Source organism: Theropithecus gelada, chromosome 9, assembly GCF_003255815.1.
Source record: "Theropithecus gelada isolate Dixy chromosome 9, Tgel_1.0, whole genome shotgun sequence".
In the NCBI taxonomy this organism is placed as follows: Eukaryota; Metazoa; Chordata; class Mammalia; order Primates; family Cercopithecidae; genus Theropithecus; species Theropithecus gelada.
Window position 1 is genome coordinate 88,766,792 of NC_037677.1, and position 16,451 is coordinate 88,783,242.

At 39.2% G+C, this 16,451-nt stretch overlaps 1 protein-coding gene across 3 annotated transcripts in view; it reads left to right on the plus strand.

Annotated features, from left to right (window-relative positions):
* Positions 1-15,206, plus strand: part of MARCH5 (membrane associated ring-CH-type finger 5) — a 59,636-nt gene extending 44,430 nt beyond the window's left edge. Inside the window, exons 3-6 of one of the 3 annotated variants that reach the window (XM_025398018.1) lie at positions 2,137-2,267; positions 10,489-10,672; positions 10,813-10,979; positions 12,226-15,206. In XM_025398018.1, the coding sequence (XP_025253803.1) occupies positions 2,137-2,267; positions 10,489-10,672; positions 10,813-10,979; positions 12,226-12,342 (599 nt within the window). In that variant the 3' untranslated portion in view covers positions 12,343-15,206. Of the gene's footprint in view, positions 1-2,136; positions 2,268-10,488; positions 10,673-10,812; positions 11,709-12,225 lie in introns of those variants that run through there. The other 2 variants (XM_025398019.1, XR_003121279.1) reach the window with 2 other exon arrangements.
* Positions 15,207-16,451: the final 1,245 nt, after the last annotated feature.

Here is a 16,451-nt window from a genome sequence, read left to right on the forward strand (position 1 = left end):
GTTTTAAATGCTATGTAAGTTAGAGCTTGACAGTAACAAGTAAATATGCTATATGTATTATAAATGACAGGTCCTTTGACATCTCTTCTAATGTTCTCTCTACTTAACAATGTATAGTCTGTCTTCATACAGTGACATAGTGATATTATTGGCTCCAGTGATCAGCAGGGAGTCTTGATCAGAGGCTCCATAGATGGATGCTTTGTTCTTACCTGTTTAATTATTTTATCATCAGAATCCTATGTTAATTATTTGTATAGAGAAAATAAACTGTTTTCGTGTATAGCTTCTGCCTTTAGATTATAAGTTCCCAGAAGGTAAGTAATAATTGTTACACATTTCTAAGAAGTTTTCATATTTTTTTGGTGGCTCGCACACACCTGTAATCTCAGCTACTTGGGAGGCTGAGACAGGAGGATCACTTGAACCCAGGAGGTGGAAGTTGCAGTGAGCTGAGATTGCACCACTGCTCTCCAGCCTGGGCAACAGAGCAAAAATCTGTCTCAAAAAAATAACAATTAAAAATTAAATTGAAAAAATAAACTTAGGGCCGGATGCAGTGGCTCATGCCTGTAATCCCAGCACTTTGGGAGGCTGAGATGGATGGATCACCTGAGGTCAGGAATTCGAGACCAACCTGGCCAACAGGGTGAAACCCCATCTCTACTAAAAATACAAAAATTAGTTGGCCATGGTGGTGCATGCCTGTAATCCCAGCTACCTGGGAGGCTGAGGCAGAAGGATCACTTGAGCCCAGGAGGCGGAGGGTGCAGTGAGCCGAGATCCTGCCATTGTACCCGAGGCTGGGTGACACAGTGAGATTCCGTCTCAAAAATAAATAGCTGGCCGGGTGCGACGGCTCACACCTGTAATCCCAGCACTTTGGGAGGCTGAGGCGGGTGGATCACCTGAGGTCAAGAGTTCAAGACCAGCCTGACCAACATGGTGAAACCCCGTCTGTACTAAAAAGACAAAAATTAGCTAGGCATGGTGGCAGACACCTGTAATCCCAGCTACTCAGGACGCTGAGGCAGGAAAACCGCTTGAACCCAAGAGGTGGAGGTTGTGGTGAGCCAAGATTGCACCATTGCACTCCAGCCTGGGGGACAGAGTGAGACTCCATCTCAAAAAAAAAATAAAAATAATAAATAAATAAACTTAGATATTCAGTTATATTTGGCTTTTAAATCAGGGCTGAGACCCTTCCATTCTTCTGGAAAATTCTGGAGCTAAATTATATTGGGCTTAGTGGCAGTCAGAATACCTCCAAATGCTGCTTTTCCAAATAACTTCCAGAAGGAAGTAGTAATCAGATTTCAGAGTAAGCATATAATAATAGAAGCACAATTGGCACATACAGCTGTTGGAATGCTATAAAAACTGGCTACATAATCGTAAAAAGAAATTTGTTAGAGAATAATATTCAATTAAATACAGCATATTGAAAATCAAAGAGAGATAAATTGGCTTTATATAAACACAAGAAAATGGCCCTGGTTACCTTTATATGCTATATCAAGGTATACAGTGAGTGAAGTCAGAGAAATGATATTCTTACCAAATACGAGAGAATCTAATTGTTGCCAGGAATTTGATGGGAAAAGCAAGCTGAAATGACCATTTCACTCTACCGTGGCCAGTATGATTAAGAGATGAAAGTGAAAGGATTATTTCCTTTATAAGAAGCAACTATATTTGAGACTCTAATTTTAGGTTCAGTAATAAAGATAAAAATTTGAGGAGGCCATTTGCGAGAATTTATGAAGTAATATTTAGCTATTCGTGCAAATGACTGAGAAATTCTAAACTATTCTAGTCTGGGTTCCCATCAAATTTATAACAGTTATTTCTAAAGCATCAAAACGTCCAACTTCATGAAAGTATTTTAGGCTGAGTGTAGTGGCTCATGCCTGTAATCCCAACATTTTGGGAGACCAAGGCAAGAGGATCACTTGAACCCAGAAGTTCGAGGCTATAGTGAGCTATAATCATGCCACTGCACTATAATCTGGGTGACAAAGTGAGACCCTGTCTCTTTTTGAGGGGAAAGTATTTTAGATCTATAGAAAATATCAAACTAGTCATTTTAAAAGTCCACCCTGTGTTGAACCTTTACTTCTTTTCTTTGTGTTATAGGTCCAGTGGTTTACGTCTTGGATCTTGCAGATAGACTGATCTCAAAAGCCTGTCCATTTGCTGCAGCAGGAATAATGGTCGGCTCTATCTATTGGACAGCTGTGACTTATGGAGCAGTGACAGTGATGCAGGTTCACTATTTTACCTATATAGTGATATTACTTGGTGTGAAGATCTATTAAAACGTTTTTTTGTTAGACATTTAAAAGTGTATTATTTTGAATAAGAAATAACATTCTCATGTTGTTTCTAAACATGTTATTTCCCCTACTTTTTCTTTACCCAAAAAGGAGTATATTATAGCTGTATCTCCCTTTTTTCATAGTGAATCTTGGAGATCATTTCATATAAGTATGCAGAAATCTGCATAACATTCTATCTATAGAATTACAGCGATTTACTAACCAACCTGTCTCTTGTGGTTAGACGTTTAGTTAGTTCAGTGTTTTGCTATAAAAACAGTGCTGCATAGCTTGCAATCCCAGCACTTTGGGAGGCCAAGGCAGGCGGATCACCTGAGGTCAGGAGTTCGAGACCAGCCTGGCAAACATGGTGAAACCCCATCTCTACTAAAAATACAAAAATTAAGCAGGCATAGTGATGCATGCCTGCAATCCCAGCTACTCGGGAGGCTGAGGCAGGAGAATCGCTTGAATCCGGGAGGCAGAGGTTGCAGTGAGCCAAGATCACAGCACTGCACTCCAGCCTAGGCGACAGAATGAGACTCCGTCTCAAAAAAAAAAACAGTGCTACACAGAACTTGGATAAGTAGTCAAAAATAAAAATTTAAAAAAGAAAAGAAAAACAGTGCTACAATCAATAACTGCTGCTGAAGATTAGAGAGACATAAATTTCAAAATTTAGTCCCAAACCCTTGACTCTTCTTTTTATACCTTCTTCTTAAAGATTTCCAGCTATCAGCTTAGTTCTTTTTGTGTTCAGGTCTTTTGTCCTGTTCTTTTCTCAAATCCAGTGCTGCAATGATCTCTTGTGACTTCATACTCAAAATTATTGAAATCAAACTTGTCATTTCTTCCATTTGGAACCTAAATTTATTCTCCATCATCATTCCTCTGTTTCTGTTTCTATTTTCCCATCTATAGTTTACATCTTTTTTTTTTTTTTTTTTTTTTTTTGAGACAGGGTCTTGCTATATGTAGCCCAGATTGGCATGGAGTGGCACAATCATGGCTCACTGCAGCCTCAACTTCCTGGGTTCAGTGATCTGTCCACCTTAGCTTCCCTAGTAGCTGGAACTACGGGTGTGTGCCACCACGCCAAGCTACTTTTTTTGAAGGATGGTGGGAGGGGTCTCACTATGTAGCCAAGGCTGGTCTCAAAACTCCTGGGCTCCAGTGATCCTCCCGCCTCAGCCTCCCAAAGTGTCCCAAAGTGCTGGAGTTACAGTTGTGAGCCACTGCACCCAGCCCATCCTACATGTTTAGAATTACGTTTGACTCTTCACCCGCCTCAATACTCTCCACAAACTGCCCCCCCGCAAAACAAAGTCTTACTCTGTCACCACGGCTGGAGTACAGTGGCGCAATCAAGGCTCACTTCAGCCTTACTCCTGGGCTCAAATGATCCTCATGCCTCAACCTCCCAAGTAGCTGGGACTACGGACACACACCACTATGCCCAGCTGATTTTTTATTTTTTGTAGAGATGGGGTCTTGGTATGTTGTACAGACTGGTCTCAACCTCCTGGCCTCAAGTGATCCTCCCACCTCAGCTTCCCAAAGTGCTGGGATCACAAGCATGAGCCTCCACACCTGGCCTAGTCTTCCTATTTTGTAGCCCTCTATTCAGTCCACTGAATAGCCAAGCAGTTTTTCCATTTTGATATGTCTTGCATCTGTGGCTTCTTTTCCACAGTCTTTACCACCTGACTTCTTGTCACTTCCTCATACCTGGATGGCTGAAGAAGCTTCTTGGTTTATCTGACTTCATGTTCTTCTATCAGTCCATCCTTCCAAATGAATCCTCTTAAAATAGTACCGTCAAAATCTTACTCTCCATCTTAACATCAACATTATCTTAAGTAGTAGTCTTCAAGAGCAGCATCTAGATTGGTTAAGTGTTTCCTAAGTAACTCTGTAGTAGTGAACACAGGTTTGTAGATGATATAATTTGCTTTTCTTTAATATAAATTAGAATTTACATGAACAAAAAAGGAATGCATGGAATTTTACCTAATATTCCAGGAGCTGCATATGTATCTATGCCAGGGTCAAACCTTTATAGCTTGCTCCATTAATGGTCATGATGAGACAGAGTATTATGAGACTTCCTTATAAGATAATGATGACATCCCAAAAATGTGGATACAGTTACTGAAATGAATCACAGTGAAACATCATTTGACATGAGTGTAGTGAATAAACTTTGAGAACCACTGACTTGAACTTTAGCCTGATTTGATATGCAGGGTACTCCGTAATTGCACTTCATTCTGCTTTAAGGCCTGTTGGCTGTCTCCTCCAACCCATCCTTATGTTGTTTAGTTTTTTACCTCTGTCCTTTGGCTTATGTCATCCTCCCAACCTAATACCTGCCCTTCTAGTCTTCTGTATACTTATTCAAATCTAAACCCTCCTTCCAGGCTTAGCTAACTTTCCTCCACAGAACTTACAGGCAACTCCTGCCTGCTATGATTCCTTCTTCCTCCACATTCTTGACATTTTTATTCTTCAAATGGCAGCTAGTCCTGCCCTGATGAAGTGACATTTCTTATATAGATTATCTATTTAACTTTTCTTGTTTTTAGGCCTTATTTTTCCTGTTAGGAGGTAATTTCCTTGAAAGCAGAGTCCATTTTATGCTTCTGTATTCCCTGTTACAGCATCTACACAGAAACTAACACATTAAAGGGTTTCATAAATCTTTGTGGTTTTGTTTTTTGTTTTTCTGTTTGAGACGGAGTTTCGCTCTTGCCCAGGCTAGAGTGCAGTGGCATGATCTCAGCTCACCACAACCTCCGCCTTCCAGGTTCAAGCGATTCTCCTGCTTCAGCCTCCCAAGTAGCTGGGATCCGGGCATGCACCACCATGCCCAGCTAATTTTGTCTTTTTAGTAGAGATGGGGTTTCACCATATTGGTCAGGCTGGTCTCGAACTCCTGACCTTAGATGATCTGCCGCCTCTGCCTCCTGAAGTGCTGGGATTACAGGTGTGAGCCACTGCACCCGGCAGTCTTTATGTTTTTTATGTGACCAGTTCAAATAATGAGTATTAGTATGTCACCTGAGGAGGGAGGAGCAGGATGATTTCCTAAGACTGAGAAAGACATAGAAACTTAGAGGAGATTATACATTATTTAATGTACAAATACATTATATAGATATATATATTTTGCAAATGAGATTGAGTAATTTTCTTAAGACTTTATTGACCATAAGAAGTGAGATGGCTTTTTTTTAAGAAAGGCTTTTAGGCTGACACAATGTTAAAATAATATTGGTAATTAATGGGACACTTGTTAAGGTGGTACTTGTTAAAACACAAATAAATTGAAAACTCTGATCCCCAGCATCAAGGTATATGGTCCAAGACAAGACGTTCATAAATGAAACCACTGGAGAACAGTTACAGGTTAGATAAATAAATGTAGTAAGAGGACAGAAGACTATATAAACAATATTTTAATTTAGTAAAAGTGAAAGATCATTTGATTTGAAATTATGAGAAAAGTCTTGAACTAACCCTTAAAGGAAATAATTTGAATCGGTAGAATGAAATAAGCAAGGAAGCAAAAACTATACTACACATATATTATGTGTTACTATTTAGAAATAACCTTCACATGTACTGTCTCACTTGAAAAGATTTTTTTTTAAGCCCAGAAATGAGGCTAGCTATGACAGTAGGTAGGTAGTGTTGTGTGATTTAAGAGTATTGGGAAGATGACTTTTACTTTCCTGAGCACATATGATAGAGAACGTGCCCCTGTACACCATCAGTAGTATTTAGAGTTTGCCTTTTAACACTTAATTGTTTTTCTCTGGTTCCTTAACAACCCTGCAGTACAAGTAAACCAAATTAAGGAATCAGATCACTGTTCTTTTCCCGTTTATTTTCTTTCCTTCTCCATGGACCTGTGGTAGAATCAATACTTCTTAGTTGTGGGGAACTTGAATAGGACCTTCCTCTTGCATTTTTATTGAAAAGACAACACAATAATTTTTTTTTCCCAGCACTGAATTGAACACCTAGCACTGATGCATTTAATCCTTGCAACAATTTTATGATGTAGATTATTATTATTATAAAGTATTCCTGGTTTACTGGTTTAGAGAGTTTACATGTCCAGTGCCACACAGCAGAGAAGAAGCATTAGGACTTCTGTCCCTTGGCTCCTTAAGTGAAGCCTGGTCCCAGAGGCAACTGGAACATTTTATCCTGGAACAGTGGAAACTTAATATTTAGCCTAGTTCCCACTTTTGCCTCTAGTGTAAAGAGAACCCCCATTAGCATTGCCCATTCTTACTTACAGTACTTATCCTTAATTCTGAGTTTAAAAACCCTATTATTTCATCACTGTTTCATCCTCTCATTAGGATTCTGGCCAGGTGCCATAGCTCATGCCTGTAATCCTAGCACTTTGGGAAGCTGAGGCGGGCAGAACCCTTGAGGCCAGGAGTTGGAGACCAGCCTGGCCAATGTGGTGAAACCCCGTCTCTACCAAAAATACAAAGAAAAAATTAGGCATAGTGGCTGTACTCCCAGCTACTCCGGATGCTGAGGCGTGAGAATCGCTTGAACCTGGGAGGCAGAGGTTGTAGTGAGCCAAGATCGCTCCACTGCACTCCAGCCTGGGCGACAGAGCAAGACTCTGCCTCTAGTTAATTAATTAATGTAGGATTCTAGTAGTACTTTAAAATCTCAGACCTTAATTAAAACTCTTAGCCTTTCAGCAGCAATGAACTGCAGGCCTACCTAGATACGAAGATCTAGCTTTTAGCCCTTCTGCGGGAAAAACAAAAACAAAAAATATTTTTCTCTAAACCTGCAATTCTATAGGTCTTTTGTTTTTCTTTCTTTCCTTCTTTCTTTCTTTTTTTTTCTTCTTTTTTTTTTTTTTTTTTTTTTTTGAGACAGGGTCTCACTCTGTTACCCAGGCTGGAATGCAGTGGCACAGTCATGGCTCACTGCATCCTTGAACTCCCTGGGCTCAGGTGATCCTCCCACCTCAGCCTCCTGTGCAGCTGGGACTACATTCACATGCCATCATGCCCTGATAATTTTTGTATTTTTTGTAGAGATAGGGTTTCATCATGTTTCCCAGGCCAGTCTCAAACTCCTGGACTCAAGCTACCCACCTACCTCAGCCTCCTCAGCGCTTGGATTACAGGCGTGAGCCACTGTGCCCAGCCAGGCCTTTATTTTATACCTAGATAACAAATTCTTAGACATTCGATATAATTCTTGGATCTCACCCCAAAATTGAAGTCTTAAAAATAATGTTTTTAAATCTTAGGACAAGAAAGCAGGATGTATGTGATTACACACAGGTTCACTGACTTTGTATTGGCCAAAATTGAATCAGGCCCATTGCTTATTCACCTTTCATTTATTGCCCCCGAGTATGATTATTTTAGCAGGTGGTGTACTGCAGGTGTTATACTACCTTATTTCTTCACAGTGTATATATTTGCACACGTGTTTGGTTTGATTTTCTCTCACTTCTAGAAGACATCTGTTTAACCTGCCATTTCAGCCCCAGCACAAAGTCAGTATTCAGTTGAATGAATGAATGCATGTGTGAATGATGAGCCTCATCCCACTTCTAACTTGCTTGAGCACAGGCCATCTCTCTTCACTTTAGTTGTAACAAGTGAAATACTGGGCCTTTACTCACTCTTTGCCCTATTTCCTTTTTTTGGTTTTATTTTTTTTTTTTTTTTTTTTTTTTGAGATGGAGTTTCACTCTTGTTGCTCAGGCTGGTGCAATCTCGGCTCACTGCAACCTCCACCTCTTGGGTTCAAGCGATTCTCCTGCTTCAGCCTCCCGAGTAGTTGGGATTACAGGCGCCCACCACCATGTCTGGCTTGTATTTTTAATAGAAACGGGTTTCACCATGTTGGCCAGGCTGGCCTCGAACTCCTGACCTCAGGTGATCCGCCTGCCTCAGCCTCCCAAAGTGCTAGGATTACAACTGTGAGTCACAGTGCCCAACCCCACTTCCTTTTTGTTTCCTTATTCTTAAATACCTTATAAGGTTTTTGCTGCTACCCATGAGGAACAAACTTCCTCTTGCTCTAGTCTATACCTGAATATTCACTCTCCTTTATATTTCTAAACCCAAAAAAAGGATATGTAACCCAACAAAGGATTTTTTTCAAATATTCTGAATTTATTTGCTAACACTTTGAGAATATTTAATCATATCTAGTTATAACTTTAGAGTGATCATTATATTGAAATTTTTAATGATATAAAAATAGAATTTCCTAGCCGGACGTGGTGGCACCCATGTGTAGTTCCAGCTACTCAGGACGGTGAGGTGGGAAGATTGCTTGAGCCTGGGAGTAAGTACAAAGCCAACCTGGGAAACATAGCAAGACCCTGTCTTTTTTTTTCTTTAAAGGAATTTCCTGGCTGGGCACAGTGGTTCAGGCCTATAATCCCAGCACTTTGAGGGGCCAAGGCAGGCAGATCACCTGAGGTCAGGAATTCAAGACCAACCTGGCTAACGTGGTGAAACCCCGTTTTTACTAAAAATACGAAAAATTAGCTAGGTGTGGTGGCACGCGCCTGTAATCCTATTTACTCGGGAGGTTGAGGCAGAAGAATCTCTTGAACTTGGGAGGTGGAGGTTGCAGTGAGCCAAGATTGTGCCAAGACCAAAACTCCGTCATAGATAGATAGATAGATAGATAATTTCCTGGGAAATCATTATAGGTAAAACAATCTGGGCTACCATTATGGAATTGGGGCTTATGAAATATCATACACCAGACCATTTCATTTTAGGGCAACTCAAAAGGATCACCTTCCACATGCAAGACAGGAAGTTGTTAAGTTCTACCTGGAGACACAGAAGAATATCAAATTCGATGACATTATTGACCATTAGGAAGAGGCTAGCTTCCTGCCCTTTAATATTACATCTTAGTTAGATAAATTAACCAAGTAGAAATCTGGACTATATCCATAGCTCAAATTTGGTCCTCTCTACACACTTTTATAAAACATTTTTGGCCAGGCGTGGTGGCTCACGCCTGTAATCCCAGCACTTTGGCAGGCCAAGGCGGGCATATCACCTGAGGTCAGGAGTTCGAGACCAACCTGGCCAAGATGGTAAAACCTCATCTCTACTAAAAATACAAAAATTAGCCGGGCATGGTGGCATGCCCTTGCAATCCCAGCTACTCAGGAGGCTAAGGCAGAAGAATCGCTTGAATCCAGGAGCTAGAGGTTGCAGTGAGCCAAGATCACACCACTGCACTCCAGCCTGGGCAACAGAGCGAGACTCTGTTTCAGAAACAACAGCAACAAAAAGAGGTAAATTTAAGGCCAAGATTGATGTGGAAATGAAAAGGATTTTGGAGAGAGGGAAAAGGTAGAAATTCACAAATGCCAATTTTGTATTTCTTGCCTTCTGGGATCTACACCAATTTAGAAATAGCCCCAAGACTAGGATAGAGTAAGGAAAAGATTATATTAGCTTCATTACCCCCATAGATAGGGTACCCTAGAGTTCCTGGATTGGGAAAAATGCCTGGTATCTGTAACCAAAACTGGACCTCCTACTACAGTCCCTCAATTCTAGACCTTGAAAGTGCACTTAAGGAGGATTAGGTCTGTAGGGTAAACACTTAGCCAGCCAGAGACATCACACCCTATCTTACACACCACTAAGTAAGGAGAAAGAGCCAAAGAGAAATGAGCTTTCAGGCCATCTCTTGAAGGCCAGTCCTACCTCTTGGCTGGCTATGCTTAATCTCCTAGAAGGAAGATCAGGAAAACAATTGTTTTGCTGGAAGACAAATAGAACTTAGAATTATATCCCAGTTCCATAGCCCAGTCTAACCAAATCAAACAAAGGAATAGAAGCAACAATCAGGGGTCCCCACCCCTCTATTGTAATGTAATCAGTCTGGGTCAGCCATTTTAAAAGCTTTTTTATTCCTGTGTGGTATGAAATGGCTTGAGAACTTTGTTTTTCCCTTGAATGAGACATTTCTTATAAATAAATCAGGACTGATAGCTTTCCAGCTTATTTTTTAAACTTTTTATTTCTGTGTATTCTTTTGAAATGCTTACATTTTCTATTAAAAAAAAAATAGAGCTTAACATGCAACCCCTCATTTGAAAAAGAAGTAATTCTAACATATGCTATCTGTTTCACAGGTTGTAGGTCATAAAGAAGGTCTGGATGTTATGGAGAGAGCTGATCCTTTATTCCTTTTAATTGGACTTCCTACTATTCCTGTCATGCTGATATTAGGCAAGATGATTCGCTGGGAGGACTATGTGCTTAGACTGTGGCGCAAATACTCGAATAAACTTCAAATTTTAAATAGTATATTTCCAGGTAAGGCCCTGAACTGTGGTTGTAAAGTGCATACCAAATTGATCTTATAGAAGAACCATAACATGCTTTTTTAGCCATGTTTGAAGATATTCTAACTCTTCTGATTTATTAGCACTAATGCACTACATTTTTTTCTCTAGGGATTGGTTGTCCTGTTCCTCGAATTCCAGCAGAGGCTAATCCTTTAGCAGATCATGTCTCTGCTACTCGAATCTTGTGTGGAGCCCTTGTCTTTCCTACTATTGCGACAATAGTTGGTAAATTGATGTTCAGTAGTGTTAACTCTAATTTACAAAGGACAATCTTGGTAAGATGGCTTTAATATTACTTATATTACCTTGCAAAAGAGAATAAAGTGTATTTGTTTTTAAAAGGTGGGGAACTGTATAAATATTCAGTCTGTGGCTCCTACGCATTAAGCCTCTATTTGAGCCTCACTATCATTCAATAGCTTGAGTGGAAATAAAAAGAGAAGAAACCACTGCAGCAGTTCTGGCCTTTTGGAACTATGTTGTAGGTGCTTTCTCGCATGGCATATGTGTGAATCATTACACCTGCCCCTCTTGCCAGTGGGATTACAGTGCAGAGCTTTTGCTTTAGGATCAGATCACCTGGTTCAAATCCCATCACAGAAATTGTCTTGCTGTGAAATCTAAATCAAATGTCTGGACTTTTTGTTCCTGTAGTATGGTGATGGTAATGATGGTAATAATCAGGATTATTGTGAGGATTGTATAAGTACTAGCATATAGTAAGCACTCATGTTGTTTGCTATTATTGTTATTTCCACTTCTCCCCTCTGGTGGCATGTAACCTGCACGGACCTTGGGGGACTGAACAAAGGGGGCAAACGTGGGAATAAAAGACAAAGACAAGAGAGTATATTTGGAAGAAGGGGTCGGGGGCACCTTGCCTGTAGTGGACAAGGGCCCTGAAATTTACACAGCCTCCGTATGAGGCAAAAGAGATAGGAGAAGCAGGGATGATTGTTGGGTAATTGTCAGTCAGCAGTTTGGTTCACAGCAGGCTTGCAAGACTGCATCCTTCGAACAATAGGCACTAGATTTCCCAGTAGATGACTTCAAGGAACCCTGCGCCAGGGAGTGATGGCCCTCAGCAAACACTTTGGTGAGGTTTGCTCACATCCTGCATTCACGATAAACAGTTTGCTGTTTGGTTATATAGCCTCCAGTGGAATGCTGAGTTGATCATGATCCCTTTGGCCTTTCTTGCTCCCAGCAGTGGCAGTCTGCACATAGTGCCCTAGCATTCTTCTTTGTATATCAGAGTATATGTAAAACTACATGGAAGAAAGACTAGTCAGAAAGGATAATGGAGAAGGCATCTCTGTCCTCTGTTACCTGTAGTAACAGCGTATAGTCTGTCTCTCTCCCTATCTCATCTTCTAGTAGAAAAGGACAACTTTCATTTGCAGTCATCTGAATTAGTTTAGCATCAAAGCCTATGTCTTTTGTGATCTAAATAAAATTGCTGTTATTATTATGTTTCTCTAAATCTGCATTATAAAAAGGTAATTTTCCTCTTTATTTTAGGGTGGAATTGCTTTTGTTGCCATAAAAGGAGCATTTAAAGTTTACTTCAAACAGCAGCAATATTTACGACAGGCACACCGCAAAATTCTGAATTATCCAGAACAAGAAGAAGCATAAAACTGACTTCTGGTTGTTCTGCAGTTCTCTCATCCTTATGAATCTGTTGTGTTGTTTTGATTCCATCATTAATGCTCTTGTGGAGACTTGTGATAAGCTGCTGCTCCTATATTTTTTAAGAAATATAATAAAGCACTTAGGGCAGGGGAAATCATCTCGGTAATCACGGAACCTAAGGATGTGATTTGTTTTCATTGTTTGTATGTACTACTTTTATGGCAGTCATGTGAACCATTATCTTAGCATGGTGAACCTGGGTTTTGTTCATATTTTCTCCAGACAGAAATGCAAAGATCAAACTGTGCAAATATTAAAAAAATGCACATGCTGTTTTATTCAAATGCCTCTTTTGTACATGTTCATGTTTAGTGTTTTCTCAGAATCAGCAACTCAATTAAGGTACTATGAGGATTTTTCTCACTGACATAATTTGATTACATACTAAATAAGAGGACATGTTAATATGAGGAAATGTAAATTAAATTAGTTATAAATAACCAAAAATGTATGTAAAGATTCAAATGATTATCTGAATAAATGAGATTTTGTGGTGTTTTCTTTAACCCATATGATGTCCTCCAAAATGTGTAGGGTAAAAATTCACAGGGCTTCCAGATCACTTTTTCACTATTAAATTTTATTTGCATAATGTTGACATCTCATACTTCATGAAGTAATTTTGACTTATGCAGTCTATGTGTGCGCGTGCGCGCGTGTGTGTGTGTGTGTGTGTGTGTGTTTCAGTGTTTCATCAGGTCCTTCCATCTCTGGGAGTTTTTTCAACCCATATTTCTAGAAATTACAGCTGCCAGTTTATAGTAGTTTGAGCAGAGAATGATTTGCAAAAATAAAAATAAAGTTATTTTACTCTCCTCTTTCATTGATTCAGTTATTGAGATATTCGCTGATCACCTCCTATTTGCCAGGCACTGTGCAGAGTGCTATAGGATATAGTGGTGAACAAGACAGGCTTGGTCCAAGCTCTTACAGAGTTGATAATCTAGTTTCAGCACATAGAAAACCAGCAGTGAATAAACCAAGGTGAGGCCTTGAGCTCTTTGTTTTTATATTAATGAGGAGAAAAGTATGAAAACAAGAAGTCTTAAGTAAATATTGAGGTCATTGTTTTTGGCTTAAGTTTATTATAGAAAACCAACACTAATGTTTTTAGATTTTAATTGTCATATTGATGAGGCTAGCACCTTAATCACTGTTTAGTTTTGTATTCATTTTTAAAAGCAATTATTTAAGCCATTTTCAATAGATGGGCCATTTTAATGTTCAGCAACCTGAATGGTTATTTTTGTTAATTAAAATTAAATTTTTAAGAGATATTTCCAAAACCCTATTTATTTTCTTGTTCACAGTAATGCATGACAATAATAAATGCTTCCCCTTACTGATAAGTGGCCACTTTAGGAGTGTAGCAAATATAGATTGAGCTATGTTAGTTTGCAATAATATATGTTAACTTTAGTAATTAAAGACTGGTTTCTATAGTATGAATGTCTTAATTTTGAGTTATATGATGTTTATTTGAATGACTGTTGAACGTTCAAATTTTTATTATTTGGAGATGAAGAGAAGATCTGACTAACAGTGAGCCTTCTTAAGAGCACAACTACAGTTCTGAAGGGGAAATATAAAATCTATGATTATGTATTTTAAAAGATTATAGGCTGTAATTATAAAATATATTGGCTTTTCTTTCATTTTCAATGTGAAAAGATATATTAAATGGGCATATCTTGCATAATTTTGTTATATAGAATAGTTTTTAGACAGCCTTTACTAAAGTTATGCAAACACAGTTCCCCATTTACTACTTTAATGCCCTTGACAGGGAGTAGCTGCTTGGGTTAATAGGTATTAGGGTTCATGAAGGGCGGGGAACAACTCTAATCCTTTTGGGGCAGGAGGGAGGGTTTTTTTAGGGTTGTGGGGAGGGAACTGCAAGTGCCTGAGGACCAGAGTGGCCTCTAGCCCTGGAATTGAACACTTTTAAACCTAAAGAGCCTTATTATTATTAGCTCAAGAAACACCACGTGCCAGTCTTTCCAGGAAGGTGACTTGCCCGACCATGAAGCAACAAAAGAGCACAGGCAGACTTAAAGTTGAATAGACCTGGGTTCAAATCATAGTTCAGTTTTCAATAACTGTATGTATGATTTTGGCTAAAGGATTTGACTTTCTCTCAACTGCAGTTTTCTTAATCTTTGAAATGCAAGTAATGTTTATCTCAGAAGACTATTTCTAGGATTAATTGAGAGATTAAAGGAACAGCAGCACTTTAGGCTCAAAATCGCCCCTACAGAGCAGTAGTTGTTTCTTAATTGCTAAGTAATCTGTTTGCACTCTAGAAAAAGTAAATGAAGAGGTAAAAGAAAGTCATTAGGGGACAAATGAAAGAGATGATGTAGATTTTTGGGATGGGTGGGTATATTTTATTTTCCAGTTTATTTTCATATTTCTTTACTGTGTTATTTCTAGAAACTTTAATGTCTTAAACCTCTTTTATAAAATTCAATGATGACTAATAGAATTCTTTTCAAAAGTTAACTTATCTCCAAAGTGGCTGAAAATATTGTTTATCATTACATGATTATGAAATGACTGTGAAGAATATAAAATTAAACTTAGTGACTTAATTAGTCACTGCCTTGCTAACTTTGCTGTAATTTTTTTTTAAACGTCTTGTTTTTAATATAGCAAACTATCTCAATACTGGCTGGATTAGGTTAAATAAAGAATTTTTATGTTCTCTAGGTGTACTTTTAAATCTCAAAACATTCTGTACATACATAATTTTTTTTAATCACAGTTATCGAGATACTAGTTTATATAAGTAAAAGTAACCTGAATTTTTAAAAAACTGTATGGAGGAATTTGTCCTAATTTTGCAAACAGGCTAGCCTATATTCTAAGTATGTTCTAATGACTAAACTATATCCGCGCTCACCCACCCTCAAGATCTCTTGCACTGAGTGTAATTAAGCAACTAGACAAGATCTATGGTTGGTCTCATGCCGTGATATCTTAAAGTGTATTCTAGTGAGTTGGGAACACAAACTGCTTCTGAGATATTAAGAACTTAAATTTCTGAGAATCTTCTAGAATGAGTTAAAAAAATCTTTCCTTGCATCCATTGGGGATTATATTGGTTCTAAGTAATTTCATTACCCCATCTGAGAGACAGATGCTAAGAGGAGAAAGGGCATAGAATTGAACAGTCCTGGATGCATATGCTAGCTGACACTTGATTAACTGTAGGGCAAGTTACTTTACCTCTCAAACCTTCAGTGTCCTTATCAGTAAAATGAAGATTATAAAGTCCATCTCCTGGGTTATTGTGAGGATTGAGGTAAAATTCTAGGACAGTTTGATACATAAGGAAACTAAGTCTCAATTTAAGTGCATAGTTGAGGTTTTGCCTACAGCCTTTTTTGGTCCACTGGAATCAAGGTTGCTATTTCCGTGCTACCTGCCACCCAACATGGCCATTAGAAATGGTAAGAGTGATGGAATGTCTTGTTTAATTGCCTTCCCAAAGCAAGGATCCTGAGCAAGGAGAATAAAGGAGGGGTTTGCATCTGAATACCCGCAGAAGCCTTGTGGACAAGCAGCAGAGGCTGGACCATCATTGTGGTCAATCCCGAGTGGATTAAAGCATTTTTCTGAAAACAGCCAGGTCAAGGTTACCGTATGCCAACAACATACACAACTCAAGTAGATATTTGTTGACCTATATCTGTGGCTAGATACTGTGCTCAGTCCCGGGGTTTTAAATAGTGCATAAGCCTGCTTTGAGATACTTAAAGAGTCCTACACTGCATAACATCTTAGTATGATGTTACTGTCATAAGAACGTAAGATCTATAAGGTTAAAAGCCTTTTTGTTGGCCGGGCGCGGTGGCTCAAGCCTGTAATCCCAGCACTTTGGGAGGCCGAGACGGGCGGATCACGAGGTCAGGAGATCGAGACCATCCTGGCTAACATGGTGAAACCCCGTCTCTATTAAGAAATACAAAATACTAGCCGGGCGAGGTGGCGGGCGTCTGTAGTCCCAGCTACTCGGGAGGCTGAGGCCGGAGAATGGCGTGAACCCGGGA